A 19,499-nucleotide genomic window follows, 5' to 3' on the forward strand; every position below is an offset into this window, starting at 1 on the left:
AGAACGTGGAAGGAAGGAGGGGTGGGGGGAAGGTGGGTTTATTTTACTTCTCACTCTCCTGCTCTGATTCTGTCAGTAATAAATTTAATTAATATTAATATTTGGCCATGATGGTGATCAGCAAGTGACATCTGCCAGCTCTGAACTCAGGAATCCTTCCCTGTATTTTCTCTGCCCTGCCCAGTTGCAGAGGGGAGGCAGAGATGGCCCTCAGTGGGTTCCTGGCAGCCAGCAGGGTCAACCCACTCCAGTGCATAACCACACCAACTTCACTGAGGTCTGCACTACTGGTGCCCCAAAGCTGGGGTGGGAACACAGCCCTGGTGAGTGTCCTCCTGTCTCTGTGAGCCAGAGCTGTGGGACAGCAAGGATACCCCTTGCAGGAATGAACTATGCCCTTCAAAGCCTGGCTGTTTGTTCACTTATATTAACCTGCAGCTCACAAAGTGTAAGGCAGCAGGAAAGCAGAAATGTCCTGTGAGCTGGGGGACCAGGGATTGGGCCTCTATGAAATGGCAGAAGCTACTCAGAGCAGCCTCCTCATCAGTGCTCGGCATTATAGAGAGAAGACACTGTGTGTTTTAATGCTGTTAAAAGAAAGATAAACTTGAAACAACCTGAGTAACAGCAAAAGTGGATTTATCAAGAATAAACCAAAATAATCAAAACAATCAAACTTACTTCTTTGATGGAATAATGCCCCTTTGTGGGTAAAAAAGCAGAAGTTTTGGCAGTGAGACTGAGGGGGATTAGAGCCATGGCACCACTTCCTTCTGTCTAGCTCAAATGACATCCCAGCACACAGAAACCACCAAGTACACAGACTGAGAGACATCAGGACACATGAACATGGGCCTCTGGCCTTCACCTCTGTGCTCAGATATCTTCCTTCTAACCTACATGATAGGCCAAGGTAGCTTTCAGTGCCTGTGTCCTCCCTTCTAACAAAAATTTTAATTGGATTACTCTGTTATGAAACTTCTGTGCATAGCTCAGTATCTTTAGAGTTTGTACCTGATTACAGTAGTTATTTTAGTTAAGATAAAAATCAGAATTTATGCACCAGTTACCCTTTTCCAAAGAGACTGGCACTCAGTGGGAATTCCAGTTTCCATGCCTTACAAGAGACAATTCTGCCTCAGTATCAGGCAGGAGAAGAAAAACTGCATGTCAACAACACAGGACAAACTGTGAGGTAATGAGAGAAAATGGAAAAGGAATGAAAAAAGGAGAGGAAGGAAAGCAAATGAAGAGGACACAAAGAAACACCACGATTCCTCAAAGAATGCTGTCCCACACCTTTGTGGTAAGCTGTTCATTCAGGTTGCTGAATGGAGGAGGGTATTTTTTGGCAATTAAAAGCTCAACTTTTTTTCATCCCCAGGCAGTAGATGAACCTCAGATCTCATCAAGATACCCAAGAATAAACAAAAAAGGAGCAGGGACGGCCTAAACCCAAAGCATGCCAGGTGAAAGCTGCCTGCCACACCTTGAGCTGTCTGGCAATCCTACAGCCTGTGTAAGACTGAACCACTACATCTCCAAATATCCAGGCTGCAGGTAACACTTGCTATTGAGTTTTCTGGAATAGAAAATGTCAGGAGAAAAAGAAGATATTTACTGATGAACTAAGCACAACCTAAAATTTCATCTGAATTTTACTCTACCAGGTGAAAGACAGGAGATAATTTTATAGGGAGAAAATGGTCCTGTGAATTATAAAGCCAGTATGTTCTACAAATGCATGGTGCAATTTAACATGCCATTTAATAACCCAAACACAGAAATAAAACCAACAATACAGCAGCAACACTATCAGACAGAATGATCTTTTCATTCAGGAAAAAATAACTCCCTTCATGCAGATCCTTTCTGTGGGCAAAAGGCAACTAAGGCAAGTCATCTGCTTTGTGACCTCTGGGTTTCCTCTAAACAGCAAGAGAAAATCAGGCAGCCAAGGCTGAGATGGTGGACACTTTAAGATGCAAATCTTAAGTCTCTATTAATTGAATGGAACAACCTCATGGAAAGAGAAGGATAAGTTTGGGCAGACACAAATTTGGGTTTCATCTCTGCTGGGGACTGGTTCCACTTCAGCAATAAGTGATTAATCACCAACCCCAACATTGGTAAATTAATTCACATCTTCCACTGGTGCTGCTCTGCTGAAAATCTGGGCCAGTTGTCCTCCTGGCTTTGCTTCCCAAGGGGACAGGCAAATGTTTCTGTGTTGCCCACTGACACTGAGCTCCCCACTCACACAGGTGCGATCTCACATCACTTCAGGCACACACCTGTGTGCTGCAAGAGTCTACCCCTGTCTGCTGTTTGGCATTTCCTCACTGAAGCAGCACACAAATTGTCATGTCTCTTCTTTATTTGCTTAATAATAACTATGTCTGATACTTGGGTTTCTATTCATTTAGAATCTGGCTCTCCCTGTGTGTGCTGGCCATGTCCCGACAGAGCAGAGCAGCTAACACTGCCTCAAGGGGAGATATTGTCAGCACGGGGATACCCCCTGCGTGTGCTGGCCATGTCCCGACAGAGCAGAGCAGCTAACACTGCCTCAAGGGGAGAGATTGTCGGCACGGGGATACCCCCTGTGTGTGCCGGCCATGTCCCGACAGAGCAGAGCTGCTGACACTGCCCCAGGGGGAGCAGATTGGCACGGGGATACCCGCTGTGTGTGCCGGCCATGTCCCGACAGAGCAGAGCTGCTAACACTGCCTCAAGGGGAGAGACTGTCGGCACGGGGATACCCCCTGTGTGTGCCGGCCATGTCCCGACAGAGCAGAGCTGCTGACACTGCCACAAGGGGAGCAGATTGGCACGGGATACTCCCTGTGTGTGCCGGCCATGTCCCGACAGAGCAGAGCAGCTAACACTGCCACAAGGGGAGCAGATTGGCACGGGGATACCCACTGTGTGTGCCGGCCATGTCCCGACAGAGCAGAGCTGCTGACACTGCCACAAGGGGAGCAGATTGCCGGCAGGAGGCAGGCACGGCTGGCAAAGCCGTTCTCGGGCACACGGGACTGCACCTGTGGCATCCCCAGCCCGGCACTGCCTCACTCAGCACAGTCCCCAGCAGCTCTGTGCTCTTCCTACTTCACACGGTTATGCTTTGCTGTACCATAACATGAAAGTTATGACTGTTTTAGTGGGTGAATTTAACACTGTAACAGATTTCAGGATATCTCAAAGGCTAATCGAGCTGGCCCACATGATAATTTCTCATGTGTTATTTCCTGCTGGACCATGTTCAGGAAAAAAGACAGGCTTCTACTTTCCAAAAGAATTCAGCCCAGCTTGCTGAATAATCAGGTTTTCTTGTATTTTCTATAATCACTGTATGCAGACACTTCATAAGGAACTTGGAGGCACGAGGCCCTTGGAGCAGCAAACTGTTTTTATGTTAATGACACTGCTCCAATTCCTTAATAAGTGGAGTCCTTGGTATAACAATTACCTGTGAGGCCCTCTTGCTGTGTGCTGAGTTACACTGAAGGAATGGTGCTCTCAGACAGCAATTCCAGCACAGCCCCTGTGCCAGATGATGCCCAGCACTCCCTTGCTGCAACACACTTCGGTACTCACAGGACTGGCTCTGCTGATAATATAATAAAGGGTTTCTTGTCTCTCTTCCTTAAGAATAGGCTCTAAGTCCCAGGGTTTCTCAGGTAATTAGGTAGTATCTGTTTTGTCAACCTCTACAGAATCTTTTCAAATAAACAGTACTTAAAAATACCATCTTCCATTTGTCAAGCCCAGTGGAGGATTTTTTTTTTAATTATCCAAAGAATTTTCTTTCAAGGTTTCTGGTTGTTCTGAGTCAGTCTCCCATTATCACTACGACTCCTTTCATGGTATTCCCACCTTCCTGTGTTCCAACTCTGAGCACACTTCCCAGAAAATAATCTGGAGTGATTCAAGTTCACAAGTGATGTCAAAAACAAACAAGGAAAAAAAAACAAAACCAAAACCAAAGAGCAAACAACAACAAAAAACAGGAAGTATCATTAACAGCAGAACCTGAACTCAAGTATACTTATGGAATGGTAAGGAAATAAAGAATTACAAGAATATAAACGAAGAGAACTCAGGGTTAAATAAGGAAGTAATTAATCCCAAACCTTTGCCACTGTCACAGTGCTTTGTCAGCAAGGCCATGCACAACAGGAGGAGCAGATCTTACACTGTCACACCAACATCAAAGCACAGAACGACTCAGAGCATGGCACTGCTCCTCCACTCTTGTGCCAGCAACGCTGAGATCACAATCTAACACATTTATAATCACCATTAGTTTTCTGAAGTCCACTTACATACATTTGTCATGCACCTCATTGCTTTCCTGTGTCATGCTAAAACAATCCATCCCACCAGGTAAATTGATTCCACAGTGAAAATAATGGCAATTGAGAAATTCCAACTAAGCCACGGACCTCAGAGATGATGACAATCAGTAAAGGCATCCAAGGCCAGATGTGCACTGAGCAATGAAGATCTCTGAGCCAGCACTGGCACCAGCACTGACAGGCTGATTTCAGAAGCAGAACTATAGCCTGAGCTATCAACACTACTGAGAGCCTGCAGTCTCCACTTCCAGGCTTGCATTTCTTATACTCCAGTGAACCATGTGGCAGGATGCACATTTTAATGGAGTATCTATGATTTGTAACACTTATGCTGTGCCTCCCAGTTTTAGTTCCAGGAATCCAGTCCTTCCCTTTTAACAGAATAATATTCATTCCATTTCTCTGGGAATATAATTTATATTAGACAGTAAGCACCAAATGGCAAGGAAGGAATACACATCACTTTTTCCTGCTATAAGGAAAAAAAAACCAGAAAAGATTTTAATGTTCCAGAAAAAGTCCTGTTATGTGCATAAGTTTCCAATGAGCCACTAAACCAGAGTTATCAAATCATTCTGGAAAGTTCTGCTTTCCTGAAAGAGAGGGATAATTTTGTGAACAATTAAAAGCATAATCATGTGTGACAGCTGCAATGTAATTTAATCCCTAGACAGGGGAGAATTGACATTTAAAGCAGTATGAAGTCAAAACTGTTCATGCCATCCATTTCTGTACAAAGCATATTGACTGCCCAGTCTGAACCAGCAATCCCAGCACTGGGAGATTTCAATGGTAAGCCATGTAGCAATTTGCTGCTGAGAAGTTCCTAATTCACAGCCTTGCATGATGCCTAAGGCTGTATAGTTTGGGCTGAAGACAAGCCAGGTTTGCCAGGGTGGATAATTGCACACGTGTCTGGCCATGCACACAGCGTGCAGCTGACACTTCCACCACTGCTCTCTGTGTCAGCCTGGCTCAACTAAAACACCATTTTTACACATGATGTATCCATAAAGCTTTTTTCTTTCTTTCTTTCTTAAAAACCAGCACAACATCTTTTCCATTAGCTGACACTTCACAATCTGGAACTGTGTTCAGTTCTGGGCCCCTCAGCTCAGGAAAGAGATTGAGGGGCTGGAGCGGGGCCAGAGAAGAGCAAGGAGGCTGGAGAAGGGACTGGAGCACAAGTGCTGTGGGGAGAGGCTGAGGGAGCTGGGGGTGTTTAGCCTGGAGAAGAGGAGGCTCAGAGGTGACCTCAGCACTGTCTGGAACTGCCTGAAGGGAAGTTCTGGCCAGGTGGGCGTTGGTCTCTTCTCCCAGGCACTCAGCAATAGGACAAGGGGGCACGATGGGCTCAAGCTCTGCCAGGGGAAATTGAAGTTGGAGAGAAGAAAAAACTTCTTTGCAGAGAGAGTGCTCAGGCATTGGAATGGGCTGCCCAGAGACGGGGTGGATTCCCCATCCCTGGAGGTTTTTCAACTGAGCTTGGCCGTGGCACTGAGTGCCATGATCTGGTAAAGGGTCTGGAGTTGAACCAAGAGTTGGACTTGATGATCTCGGAGCTCTTTTCCAACCCAATCCCTTCTATGATTCTAAGGCAGATTTAGGAAAATTCCATTTTTAACTGGAAAAAGATGGGTCATGCATTCACATCCTGAATGTAAGCAAGGAGGCATAAACACAGCAAACAATGGTAGAAGTATTACAGACAGTAGTTTCATGCAATGTAGCAAGCAGCTTGGTTTTGTAAGTAAGCTCTAGCATGCACTGCTGCTTTTCTGACCCATCAATTCTCCATCACTGTCTTAACACTGATATATAAAATTGAAAATCAAACAGTGAAGTCAGACTTGGCTTGGCAGGGCCCTGGGTAACACAGCTTTCCACAGGAGGATGGACCAGCTGATCTCCTGAGGTCCTTCCCTTCTGTGATCCTCCACACACACTTCTCTGCTCCTTCCCCTCCCCGACAGTATTTCTGCCTTAGAAAGAAGGCTCCACTGACCACAATATTTTGATAAAAATAAACCCCACCTGAACAGTGTTAAATGAATTTAAAAGGGGAGGGTTGGGGACCAATACATGTTAACATGCAATAATTACAGGCTTGAACATGGTACTACCCAAGTGGTGAGTTCCTGGCTGCAATTCCAAACACCCATTTCCATTCAGTCGTGTTCAGGGTCACCTGGATGGTGCATGTGAGTTGCTGCTTTGGAGAGGAAAGAGCCTTCACCATCAGACCTGTACACAAGACCTGGCCTGACAACATCAAGTGGTTTCTCACAAGCTTATTATACTTGCAATTAGAGACAGTCTGCTCCTCCAGCATGTCCAACAAGAGAGCACTGTGTAATCCTGCTCAGAAGGGGACAGCTGCTTTTGATATTTTACATTTTTTTTCACAGACAGAGTTCACAGACTATTCTGAGTTGGAAGGGACCCACATGGCCCATACAGGGGATTGAACCCATGATCTTGGCATTATTACAACCAAGTTTTAACCAACTGAGCTGATCTCAGTTTTCCATTCCATAGTAACTCTGTATAGAAATAATGTAGCACACGGATGTAAAAGGACTATTTTGGAACTACACATATGAGGATAAAGGGGGCACTTACTTTTCTTGCCACTATTTCTTTTATATGTAAAAAGAACCCAGAATCTAAGATCAGAAATCTCCCTGTAAACCCCAGGGAATGCCTGGGGCATGGGAACAGGGGCAGCAGTCAGGAGGAGACACAACGAACTGTAGAGTTACACCTGTTAGTCTGAAAGTGCAGGAATGTAGGAGCACAAACACAGGTTGTTTCTCTTGCCTTTCATTAACAAAAGCAGACAAACAAAACCAAGTCCATCACTTCCTAACTGTGCTGTGGGTGGACTCTGATTCAACAGTTTAAGCAAAGGGGACCTGCAGATGTGGGAGGAGGAGGAGGAGTGAAATAACACCCTGGCTGTGCTCTGGCTTCCACTGCCCTGAGATGGGAGGGCTGAGCATGGGATTCTTCCTCTTCTGTCTCCCTCCCCTCCACCTAAGATGTGAACACACTATCTGGTTTAAAAATCAATAAATTACCTGTATTTCTACTAACAAAGGGGGGTTTGTGACAGCATCTCAGCCTTTAAGAACAATTGCTTGTTATGGCAACTGTGGCAACTCCAAACCAGAGATATTTCATCCTGCCCACAAGTTCAAGAAAAAAAGATGAAATTTTTAAGGAAAACAAGAGATGGGTTTTATTCACAGAATCTGCTGAGCAGCTTTTTGCTCCATAAAGCAACAAAATCAGCAACACTATCACAGAGAACCAGAATGGTCATCTGATTTCTTGAAGATTAATTAAAGGCCTTAAACTAATGAAACTTTGAGACCTTGGAGAGTTTGTTACATGGTACATAAACATGAAATACAAGCAAATTGATATGTGTAGTTGTTTGCCAGAAAAGAGGGACTGGCTTTATTTATTTGGGAACACAAACTCCCCTGGTACTAAATGGAAATTAGCATTTTAAAAAATGTCAGCATGTTAAATTGCAATGTGTGCTGACTGTGCCTCAAAACTGTTGCAGTACAGAGAATTTTGATAAGACATCTGCAAGGTAGAGTCATAATAATGATGACTGAGCTTATGATGCTGATACAGATGTAAATTTAAGCAAGTATGTATTGGTACAGTATGAGATGACTTCCCAGGTATACTGTGGGGTAAAGAACACAGGCATTTTTGGAAAATATATATGCACATAAATTAAGATATGAAATATAACCTATGATGGATAGTGCCTTGAGTTAAGTTTTCCCAAAATGGTACCTCAAGGTTGGTGAAGCTGATTTGAAACATTAAAAAGCCAAGTAATATGGCAGAGACAAGCAGCTCTCAGAAGCTTTTCCCTGCATGGCAGATCTTGGCACTGAGCAGTTCTAACTCATCTCTTCCTTGGGTTCTGCAGCACAAACACAGCATTTGACAGGAAGCTCAACAGGAGCCAACAGTGTGCCCAGGTGGCCAAGAAGGCCAAGGGGATCCTGGCCTGGATCCAAACTAGCGTGGCCAGCAGGCCCAGGGCAGTGACCCTTCCCCTGGACTCTGCCTTGGGGAGGCCACACCTTGAGTGTTGTGTTCAGTTCTGGGCCCCTCAGTTCAGGAAAGGGACTGAGGGGCTGGAGCGGGGCCAGAGAAGAGCAACGAGGCTGGAGAAGGGACTGGAGCACAAGTGCTGTGGGGAGAGGCTGAGGGAGCTGGGGGTGTTTAGCCTGGAGAAGAGGAGGCTCAGAGGTGACCTCAGCACTGTCTGGAACTGCCTGAAGGGAAGTTCTGGCCAGGTGGGCGTTGGTCTCTTCTCCCAGGCACTCAGCAATAGGACAAGGGGGCACGATGCCAGGGGAAATTGAAGTTGGAGAGCAGAAAAAAATTCTTTGCAGAGAGAGTGCTCAGGCATTGGAATGGGCTGCCCAGAGAGGGGGTGGATTCCCCATCCCTGGAGGTTTTTAACCTGAGCTTGGCCGTGGCACTGAGTGCCTTGATCTGGTAAAGGGTCTGGAGTTGAACCAAGGGTTGGACTTGATGATCTCGGAGGTCTTTCCAACCCAATCCATTCTGTGATTCCCCACCAATGTCTTTTAAGTGACTCAGGGTAAAATCCTGAAAAAGGAACAGGTGTCCAACTATCCCTAACAGAAAACAGGTATTTCTTCTACTCTTTCTTAAAGACATCACATATTCTTTTTCAGTCACAGTGCGTCAGATGTATCAATCTTTGGATGGCAGGACTTCAGCTGACAAGGAGCTGAGGAAAGAAAGGTCAGCTCTGACCTGCTTAGGTCAGAAATGATCAGAAAGTTCTGACAAGTGCAGGTTCAAGTGGATAACTCCTGCTGCAGAAGTTCTACCTCTTGTGCAGTTGATAGGACAGAAAAATAAATGAAGGAGAAGGTATTTCTCAGACTTCCCAATGTATGTGTGTAATGGGTTAGCATCACTTGTATTTCAGACCAGCCACAATGAAGTTTAGCAAGGCCACATGAACTGTGCTTTGTCTCAGGGCTCTCTTGGAAAAACAATTAAAAGACTGCAGTAAATGGGTTTTTTTCCTCAAATGCTTCCCTGCTTTGCTTAGTTTTCTCTAGCTTTAAAACAGAGATTCAATCCATGTCTGCTGTTGCCTGCACCTGACAGGGTCTGACTCGTTTGTACCACAGCAGAGACAACAGGCAGAAACCCTGCAAGTGAAGGAGAACTCTGTCAGTAATAACAGCCAAGGCAGAATTTAAACTAGACACTCCTTAACTGGCTGAAAGGCTCTCACCAGTTGCTGTCTTCCTTTCCAAGAGCTCCAAGTTCTGAAAATTCCTGTAACTCTGCTGGGTGTAAGAGAATGTAGTTTGCTGTGATGTCTCTTACTGAGAGAAATCAAGTGTTACCAAAGAGCTCACAATCTCTGCTAAGGATGAACTCTTACATTTCTTTAAAACAGAATGAAAACTCACAAAGAATTTGCAACCAACAAAAGAAGGGAAAGGGAACCCATCCCAGGAGTATTCTAAGGAAGGCAAAAGATTTTAAAAAGCATTATACTGTAGATACCTTAAAGTGTAGCTAAACTGAGTTTGACTTTTCAAAGAAAATTAAAACCTACTGTAGAAGACTGTTAGCTAAAGAAATAGAAACAGAGGGAATGGATTGGGGATGGAGATGGGGAATCTACTTGAAATAAAAGTATCTGGGTAAGATAGAAAAGCAAAATGAGTGCTTTGCCTCAGTTTTTCAGGGCGTGGAGATCACGAACCAAACGGTGCAGAGAATGGCTGTGCAATGCAAACCAAGGCACAGTGTGCAAAACAAACTCAAAAACCTGACACCATAAACTCTGAGGACCTCCATGCCAGAGTTCTGAAAGAAGCAGCACATGGAATACACCTTCAGCTGGCAGGATTTAAAGAAATGCATGAAAATGATGCACTGTACAGGAACTGCAACCTCAGTGTAAATTTTCCACCTCTCATAAATTTATGGCACACGAGTTCCTCCCTCACTGCTGCCATCAACCTGAGTGTAGCAACAGCATTTTGCATGCAGTGTATGAACCTCTGGCCCTCTTCTTTGTCTCTGAAAATCTTACAGCTGTTCACTTGTTTATCCTCCAATAAAAACAAAGAATTTGGTCAAACTTTGGACTTGGTGAATCATTTTCCACTGCTCTTGCTGTATTTCTGTGGGGATGACTATCACTGCTCCAGCTAGCAGGAGTTATTATTCATCTGAAGTCATTACTTTCCACAGTGTTTAATATCCTAATGGGATATTACTAGCTGTTAATGCAATCCAGCTGTCTCATATTCTTCAAGTAAAAGCACCTTCATACAGCAGCTCTTTTTTTAAAAGAAGTTCTAGGATTGATCTTTAATTATGCAGCATTCAATACATATTGCCTCAAAAGCTGCCAGCCTATTTCCTTTGACTTTTCTATGTATTTCACATGGCAGAATTCTTGCCTTTAACTGTACTATCTGCTTTAATCTATTTCTGTAACATCAATATCCTGACTCAAATGCTATCCAGATAAAGTCCAAATGTTCCTGTGCAAAATCAAGCTCACAAGTCTCTACAATTTAATAAAGTCAGATGTTTAAATAGTCAAAAAATGGCTGAGGAATGTTGATATGCCCTGGATCACCTATCTGGTGATTTCACATCAACAGCTACCCCTGGATTAGGTAATCCTGGAAAATGAAACAATGCAAAGCATCCCAAGGGAAGCATCCTACAGTTCCAGAGGGACTCCTGTTCCAGGTCAGCAGCACAACACACCCTCCACTGCTCAGCTGCTCTCAGGTGTTACTCACATTATACCTGCAGGACTGGCATGAGTGTTCTATGTATCTATGGTGCTACTTGGACACTGAAAAGCACAGCTGATAATTTGCATTAACTCTAGTATTGGGGAGCATTTTACAGTTAGGAGCTCTACTTTTAAAGACATTCCCTCTGTGTAATTACACGCTTGAAATGCTTCCTGAGGAACTGATCTGGAGAGTTTCTACTTCGATATTGAAAAATTGCCTGCTGTGAGTGAGTGGCCTTGTTTATGTACATTTCTCAATCATATTTTGATCAACAGCTCCTTGCCCTGATTCAGCCTTGCAATGCCCTGTAATCAGCCCTGTTGTTCTGTGGTGTATCAGTAACCCCTGGGAGGTGGCACAGAACACTTGGATTTGCTCCCCTTGGCTGCTGTGCTAACAGAGGACATCTGAATAACCACCAGTTTGCTAAAGCTTCTTACAGGCACTGAAAGGAAACTGGCTTTGTCTGGAATGTGGCTAGTCAGGAATGCAAATACATCCCTAGAAAAAGAATGCCAGGGTTCCCTCAGCATTCCCTCTGTGCTGGCAGGGAGAACCTCTGAGGGATGGTGCAGGGACTGGCTAACATTGCACCAAACCACAAGAAACCCCTCTCATGAGCATGGTTGGATAATGGTATCCATTAAGTAGAAAGCTGCACTTGTCCTTTTCAATGATTTTTTTTTTAATCTCGTGAGTTTTTGTGAGGAGTTGCAAAGCACAAGTGCAAGATGGCACTGAGAGAAACCTTCCTGTAACACTGTCCATTGTGGTGCTGTGCAGGGAGTCACGATTTTCCAGACACTTCCACAGCACACTGCACTGGGCACTGGGCCTGCCCACAGCCTCTTCTCATCAAAGTGTCCTCCCCTGATGCTTCAGAAAGAAATACAGGGGATACAACATCCTTTCCTGAGGTCTCTCCACATACACGTTACAAAGGACTAAGAATATACAGAGATTCCTGCAGAGCTGTGTCTGCCTCTTCAAAGACACTGACTGAAGCTTTGTTGCATTTCCCAGAAATTAAAAACTCCATGAAAGAAAGTCAATCATCATCACCTGGAGTTCAAGCCCAAGAAATCTGGACATACAGAAGGTTCAGATCTCACTGAGGAACAGACAGAGAAGCTTTGTAATCTTAAAATCAGAGTCCCTGACTCACTAAGGAAGGTGGGATGAGCAATACAGGCATTAAATGAAACTTGACTATCCAGGAAAAAAAAATTAGACACCCTAATCAAACCTCTTAACCCATGTCCAGTGGAACAGGAACTAATCAGAAGACCTGACAGAGGATAAGCCTCAGTCTGGTTTCTCTGGCCACACAAATCCAGCTCACAGAAACTTTTACTGGTATGGGCAAGATGTTGGATGGTTCAAGAGCTTTCTTCAGTAAATAATTTCCCAATTGACAAGTGCAATAAAGATGAGACATTTTAATCACTTTGCACAGTTTAACCTGGATATGAGCTTAGGAGCATTGATCACTTACACAGTTCTAAATTCCTTCAGAATTCTCTGATGTCATGAACTACCTTAGAAAGGAATATTAAAAAAAAACCAACAAATTAAAAGCTTACCCGAATCATCATGACTGAGCACCTGATGTCATGAATGGCATCATACACCTTCTTAGAAACATCCACAAATCGGTTATCATCAAACAGATGAACTGTGTTCCTGCTGAAGCTCTCCAGGGCAATATTTACTTGACTAATAAACTCTGGAATCACTATTGAAACAAAACACACAAACAAACCCAAAATTCAGTAAGTGCAAAAACAACAGAACATGTCAATTTTTTTTCTTTCTGGCAAATCACCTCACATTGATTAAAACTTTATTTTAAAAAGCATTACAGTAATAGCATGGCTACTTTTAAGTGAAAACCCATTTGTAACTTTTATCTCAGTGATAAAAATGCCCATGGTGAGCACATAAGCTCTGGGTGATTATACAGCACTACAAAAAACAAGGAAGTTTTAAAACAGGAGCTGGGGAAGCAGCTGTAAAAAATTGTTGGTGATTCCAACAATAATTTCACCCAAAGAATCAGGATGAATAACTTGGCTCAAAGTTGGAACTTCTCCTGCTTAAGAATCTGCTTTCAGTCTGAATGGAGACAGAGCTACCAAAAGATTGATGGTTATTCTTTGAATTAAGAAGTCTCGCAGTTGTAACCTGAATTTGCCACAGCAGTTTACCTTGTCTGATTGACTCAAACAAACTGTTTATTTTGAGCCAGGTTGCTATTAACCTGTGCTTTACCCAGAATGTCCTGAGGATTTCCTTCTGTTTCCCCATGGCCTTACTCTGCATTGTGCTCTGGTGCCACTGCATCTCCCTTGGTCCTTCGCATCAGTTTGAAGCAAAGGAAACCCAACACACAGAGTGCAAAAAGAATGCAGATGGAAAATCCATCACACACAGAAGGGCCTCAAACAAGCACAGATCAAACACACTTGCAGCAACTTATTTCCTGTCACTTGGAGTCTGAAGACAGAAAAGAAATTGAAAGCGAAAGGGTAAAATTCAACCTCTGTAATATTCAATAATAACATAACTACCTTGTGGTACTAAAGCTTTTTGTCAGTCAGTGTGCTGGTTTCATACAGTAGGTGTTTCATCCCTTACTCCACAATTGCACACTTTTTAATTCACAAATTCATGCCCCATGAAAGCAACACCACTAACACCTCAAGTGTGCAGCATTTCAGGCACATTTTAAAGTATATCATAAATTTGCATGCAGACAAAGCTGCAGCCAAAGACAAATGAATTTCTGAGTTAGAAAACCTGGTAACATACACTTTAAATATCAGGAAAGATGCCCCAGTAATGCTTCAATCCATAACTCTAATGGAGAAAGCCACATAACCCTTGGAGACATTTAAATTCATTCTTAAATTAAAGTAACATCACTGTTCAATCACAGCTGTTTCCCTCTAGAGTGCACAACAGTTACTTCATGTGTCAGTTCTCAGAAACAACAAACTTCAGGTAATTCAGTGGCAGTGGGAAGGTTCACTTTCTGCTGTAGAACAGGTCCCCACTAGTGTGAGACAAGTAGTTTCCATTTAATTTGAGAAGCAGGGGCTTTGAAATCAATGCTTCCCTCTTCAGATTATCACTTGAATTACCTTGCCTTCTGAAAAGGTCAGTGGAAAGAGAGTTCTTAAATGGTACAGAAAAAAGACAAGGTACATTTTCCATTAGCAACCAAATGAAGGAATAATGAAGGAGAGCAACTGACTATTTATTTAGTGCTTTTTTGGGGAAAAAAAAAGTCAAAGAAACAAACATACCATTTCAGAATTTCTTTTTTCTGTTAAACAAAGATCTTGGCCCCCAGACTATCAAAATAATTGGAAGTGTGGCAGTTTTGAACTAAGCAATCACCTTATATATTTACACATCAGTAAACACTCAGGTTTCTCTATCTCTGTCTGTTGTAAAAATGCCACAAAGGAGATGCAAGAAGTTTCCAGGAATTCAGGATTCCCACTGGAACAGTCAGTCAGCTCTTCAGGCTGCATTCTACACCCCATCCATATTCCACATTGATGGTCTCCTGAGGCCAAACTCATTATCTCAGTGATTTTTTTGTCTGAATAAATACATCGCTTATGAAAAAGAATTCAATGCAAATATGCACCCCACAGCTCATAAGCTACTGGTGGAGCCAGCACTAAAACCCAGGCTGCACTTGGTTACAGAAACATCATCTCAGTGCCCTCCCTCCCTTTGAGATGGTGGCTTTTCATCAGTGTCACTCTCACACAGACAATTGAAACACAAGATTAAGCTGTAAGTCTAAAGTACATACACACTACTCTGCTAATGAACCAAAAACATACACTTGGGCTATTATAAGGTTATCCAACAGCTCTTATTTCTTTGTCATTTACCCCATAAATGGCAGGACAAGTCCCCCAAATCCAACACTCCTTGGCTGTGGTTTAGCTGAGTTTTGAGTTCCCAACCAAAAGACTAAATTAAAAAAAAATGAAAAAAAAATGAGTGTTTTGGTGCAAATATGAGTTCTTATCTATGGATCAGGAGCATCAAAAATACTTTATTTCATAAATCTTGTATGGCCCAGGCATCCCTCTGAAATACTGCATTAAGTGGACTAGGATTACACCAATAATGTGCATTATTTGCTGTACTTTGCTGTGTTTCACTAGGCAGCCTAAATATAGCAGAGAAGTGAATGCAAGTGATAACAGGTGGAAAAGATTTTAGTCTCTAATAAATAAAGAAAAATTATGCAAGTTGTAAGCAAAAATAAAAAAAATCATGTGTTAAACAAATAAGAAGTATTATTATATTTTTGTGGGTTTAATATTAAAATATTTTTGAAGGAAACCTAATTTTTATTTGAATTTTGTGGGGATTTTTTGACATTTTTTCTGTTGCTGTTGTTTTATTTGGATGTTTTATTTTTGTTCTGTTTTGTTTCTCCCTCAACAAATAACAAAGAGCAACTTTCAATATGGAAATCTATATTTTCCCCTTTCCTGAGGGGGAAGGTGTAGAAAGGAGGATGTCTTGGAAAATATCAATAGTGTTCATAATCATAACATTCAAAGTCCCCAAACTAATTTACAGATTTTTACGCTACCAAAAACACATTCTGTGCTCTTTCTGAAATTAAATTTATTCATTTTAAAATTCATCATAAATTCCCTATTTTTTAATTTTTTTTAAATCATACTGTCCACTTTTCCTTGCAGGCCATGTCTTCTTAGTCTTCTAATAAATTTGCTGGATTTTGCCATCTCCAATCCAACCCAACTCACGAATCCTGACTGATGTTTAACAGCACCAGGGCCCAGCCTTTGACTCTCAGGCTACATCTGGGTGCCACCAACACACGAGGCACTACAGAAAACTAAACTTATCACTTTATACTAATTAGCAACTCTGGGCCTGTTATTTTTAATAACAAAATGATCAGGGAAACGTTCTCAGCATTGCAGAAGGCCAGGGGCAACAGGTGGGAGCATGAGCCACTGTGCTTGCACCCTTTAATTAAGCTGTGTTAAGTGACTAATATGCTCCAGCAGCCACCCAGAGGGCTGGAGACTGAAAGAGCAACACCCTCCTCAATTAAACTGTCCACATGTGTGCAACAATCACCTGAAGAATGTTTTAATAAAAAAACACACCTTAACAGAACCTCCTGGAACTGATCAGAAAATAGTGACTTTTAATTTTATTTTTTAATTTAAAATATTTATGGGTTTTATGCGGAGGTAAAGGAAAAAGCATAAACAAAACTGTTTCATATATTTGACACGGGAAAAAAAAACAACCAAGAATCACCTTCATAAAAAATGGAACACAAATTATGTATTTTTCATCATTCTTATATTCAATTACTGAAAAGGTGACTATTTGGTGGTGTGTCACCTCTGCAGAAGAGTCCCCAGGTCTCACTCCCTGTCTTTTTGTTGGAATGATATAAGCAGGTATGGTTCTCTCTCTGCTCCTCTCAACCTGGAAATCCACAGTTCCCACACAATGAGAGACCATGCAGAGGAAAAGAAAGGGGAGCAGATGTGGAGGATTATGAATACACAGACTAACTCAAGAAAAACAAGTTGTGTTAAATGGGCAAACTTTCAGCTTCAATGTTTGTATGTGCAAACACTGTGAACAACCTGCTGAATGGTTTGAGCAGACTGGACAAAATTTGGAGAGCTCCCAGCAGGATGAAGAATAAAGAACTAGTTTTACAAAGGCAGCTTTGAAGTGGCCATGAGAACACAGGGCCCAGCACGAGGCTCTGGGGCACACCTGCAGGGCCCTGCACGAGGACACGGGCTCTGGGGCACACCTGCAGGGCCCAGCAGGAGCACACGGGCTCTGGGGCACACCTGCAGGGCCCAGCAGGAGCACACGGGCTCTGGGGCACACCTGCAGGGCCCTGCACAAGGACACGGGCTCTGGGGCACACCTGCAGGGCCCAAGCAGGAGCACACGGGCTCTGGGGCACACCTGCAGGGCCCTGCACAAGGACACGGGCTCTGGGGCACACCTGCAGGGCCCAGCAGGAGCACACGGGCTCTGGGGCACACCTGCAAGGCCCAGCAGGAGCACACGGGCTCTGGGGCACACCTGCAAGGCCCAGCAGGAGCACACGGGCTCTGGGGCACACCTGCAGGGCCCTGCACAAGGACACAGGCTCTGGGGCACACCTGCAGGGCCCTGCACAAGGACACGGGCTCTGGGGCACACCTGCAGGGCCCTGCACAAGGACACGGGCTCTGGGGCACACCTGCAGGGCCCAGCACAAGGACACGGGCTCTGGGGCACACCTGCAGGGCCCTGCACAAGGACACGGGCTCTGGGGCACACCTGCAGGGCCCTGCACAAGGACACGGGCTCTGGGGCACACCTGCAGGGCCCTGCACGAGGACACGGGCTCTGGGGCACACCTGCAGGGCCCAGCAGGAGCACACGGGCTCTGGGGCACACCTGCAGGGCCCAGCAGGAGCACACGGGCTCTGGGGCACACCTGCAGGGCCCAGCAGGAGCACACGGGCTCTGGGGCACACCTGCAGGGCCCAGCAGGAGCACACGGGCTCTGGGGCACACCTGCAGGGCCCAGCAGGAGCACACGGGCTCTGGGGCACACCTGCAGGGCCCAGCACGAGGACACGGGCTTTATTTGAAATTTCTTTATTTTGTTTCACTTTTTGAATCTCACCAGCCAATACACCATCAGTTTGCTGGACAAGGGGGCACGATGGGCTCAAGCTCTGCCAGGGCAAATTGAAGTTGGAGAGCAGAAAAAACTTCTTTGCAGAGAGAGTGCTCAGGCATTGGAATGGGCTGCCCAGAGAGGGGGTGGATTCCCCATTCCTGAAGGTTTTGAAACTGAGATTGGCCGTGGCACTGAGTGCCATGATCTGGTAAAGGGACTGGAGTTGGACCAAGGGTTGGACTTGATGATCTCGGAGGTCTTTTCCAAGCCAATCCATTCTATGATTCTGTGAGTAGAGTAGAAGAGTTTTGTGACCAACTGCATTGGACATACCCCTTTCACTTTTTCAAATAGCACCATTTATATTTAATCACTTCTTTTGGTAACAAGCACGATTTTTGGAAGTTGTAACATCTGGAATAGCTCATGTTCCTTCTCCCAGTCTCAATCCCAGGCCAATATATCAGAGAAAGGATCTCTGAATCACACACTGTGCCCCTTTCCTCACCTTGACTATTTAGAGCTCAAAGATCTACAAATTGTCCTTGTGAATTTAGTATTTCATGTTACAGTTTTTCCATAATCAAAGTGTAATACAACACAAAGTGGCCAAGGCAGAGGTCTGATGCGCCAAAAAAGAAACTCCATAGTAAAATCAAAATCTAATTGGTATCTGCTTCTCTGTAACTCAGCCATGTGCATACAGCAACTGTGTACAGGCAACCTGCAAAACTGCCAGAGCAAGGGCATAAGCATCAAGCACACAGCTGAGTATGTATATATCCATAAAAATAAGTATTTAGAGAATTATCTAGCTATCAATAAATGCAGAGCATAAATGTTAATTTACAAGTATATCTTTACATGTGTATTTATCTGTAAGCCATGCTGAACACAGGACAGCAGCTTTGTGGGGCTAGATCTTCACAGCTAATTGGGGTAAGAGTTTGAAGAGTTAGCTGTTCTGAACATGAGAAAAGACTGATAATGAGTGAGATTAATTACTGGCAGTGTGAATTATTAATGAATGGCAAGCCAGTAAATTGCTGCTTTTAAGTTAGAAAAGGTCCTAATTTATTCCTCCTTCAAACACACCCATGACAGCGACTCGACTTCCTACCTGGAAAACGCCGCGTTATTTCCATTTGCACCAAACAGTTGGGTGCACACAAGTCCCTGTCACTCCAATGTGCAGGGGATTGCCTGTGCCTTTGGAATCTCTGCACTCCCCCTGAGCTAATGCTCCCCCCACAGCCTGGACAATGCACCTGACACTGCTCCTGGGAACTGAGGCAGTGCCTGCAATTCCACACCATCGCTCAGGCTGCAGTGGTGGCTCTATGGGGTCTTCTCTGGGTTTGGGTTTGAGGGGGCAGATGGATCTCCCTGTATGAGGCATTTGTTAGAGGCAGGTCACAGCACTCAAAAGAGCAGAAAGATACTTTAAATCATTTCCATAATCCTCCTTTTCTGAAGTCCTCTACCTAATGCATTTTGCTGCCATGCTCAAGGACAGACTGACCATGAGATCCCAGATGAAAATGACATTTCCCCCTAGGCCAGACTGGAGAAGAA

At 44.0% G+C, this 19,499-nt stretch overlaps 1 protein-coding gene across 5 annotated transcripts in view; it reads right to left on the reverse strand.

The window, feature by feature from the left end:
• The window catches only part of LOC139675769 (catenin alpha-3), a 183,992-nt gene that overhangs the window by 73,777 nt on the left and 90,716 nt on the right, over positions 1-19,499 (reverse strand). For all 5 annotated transcript variants that reach the window (XM_071563844.1, XM_071563842.1, XM_071563847.1 and 2 more), the window contains one exon: positions 12,793-12,944. In XM_071563844.1, coding sequence (XP_071419945.1) covers positions 12,793-12,944 — 152 coding nt within the window. The remainder of the gene's footprint in view (positions 1-12,792; positions 12,945-19,499) is intronic.

This window comes from Pithys albifrons, chromosome 9 (genome assembly GCF_047495875.1).
Source record: "Pithys albifrons albifrons isolate INPA30051 chromosome 9, PitAlb_v1, whole genome shotgun sequence".
Classification (NCBI taxonomy): domain Eukaryota; kingdom Metazoa; phylum Chordata; class Aves; order Passeriformes; family Thamnophilidae; genus Pithys; species Pithys albifrons.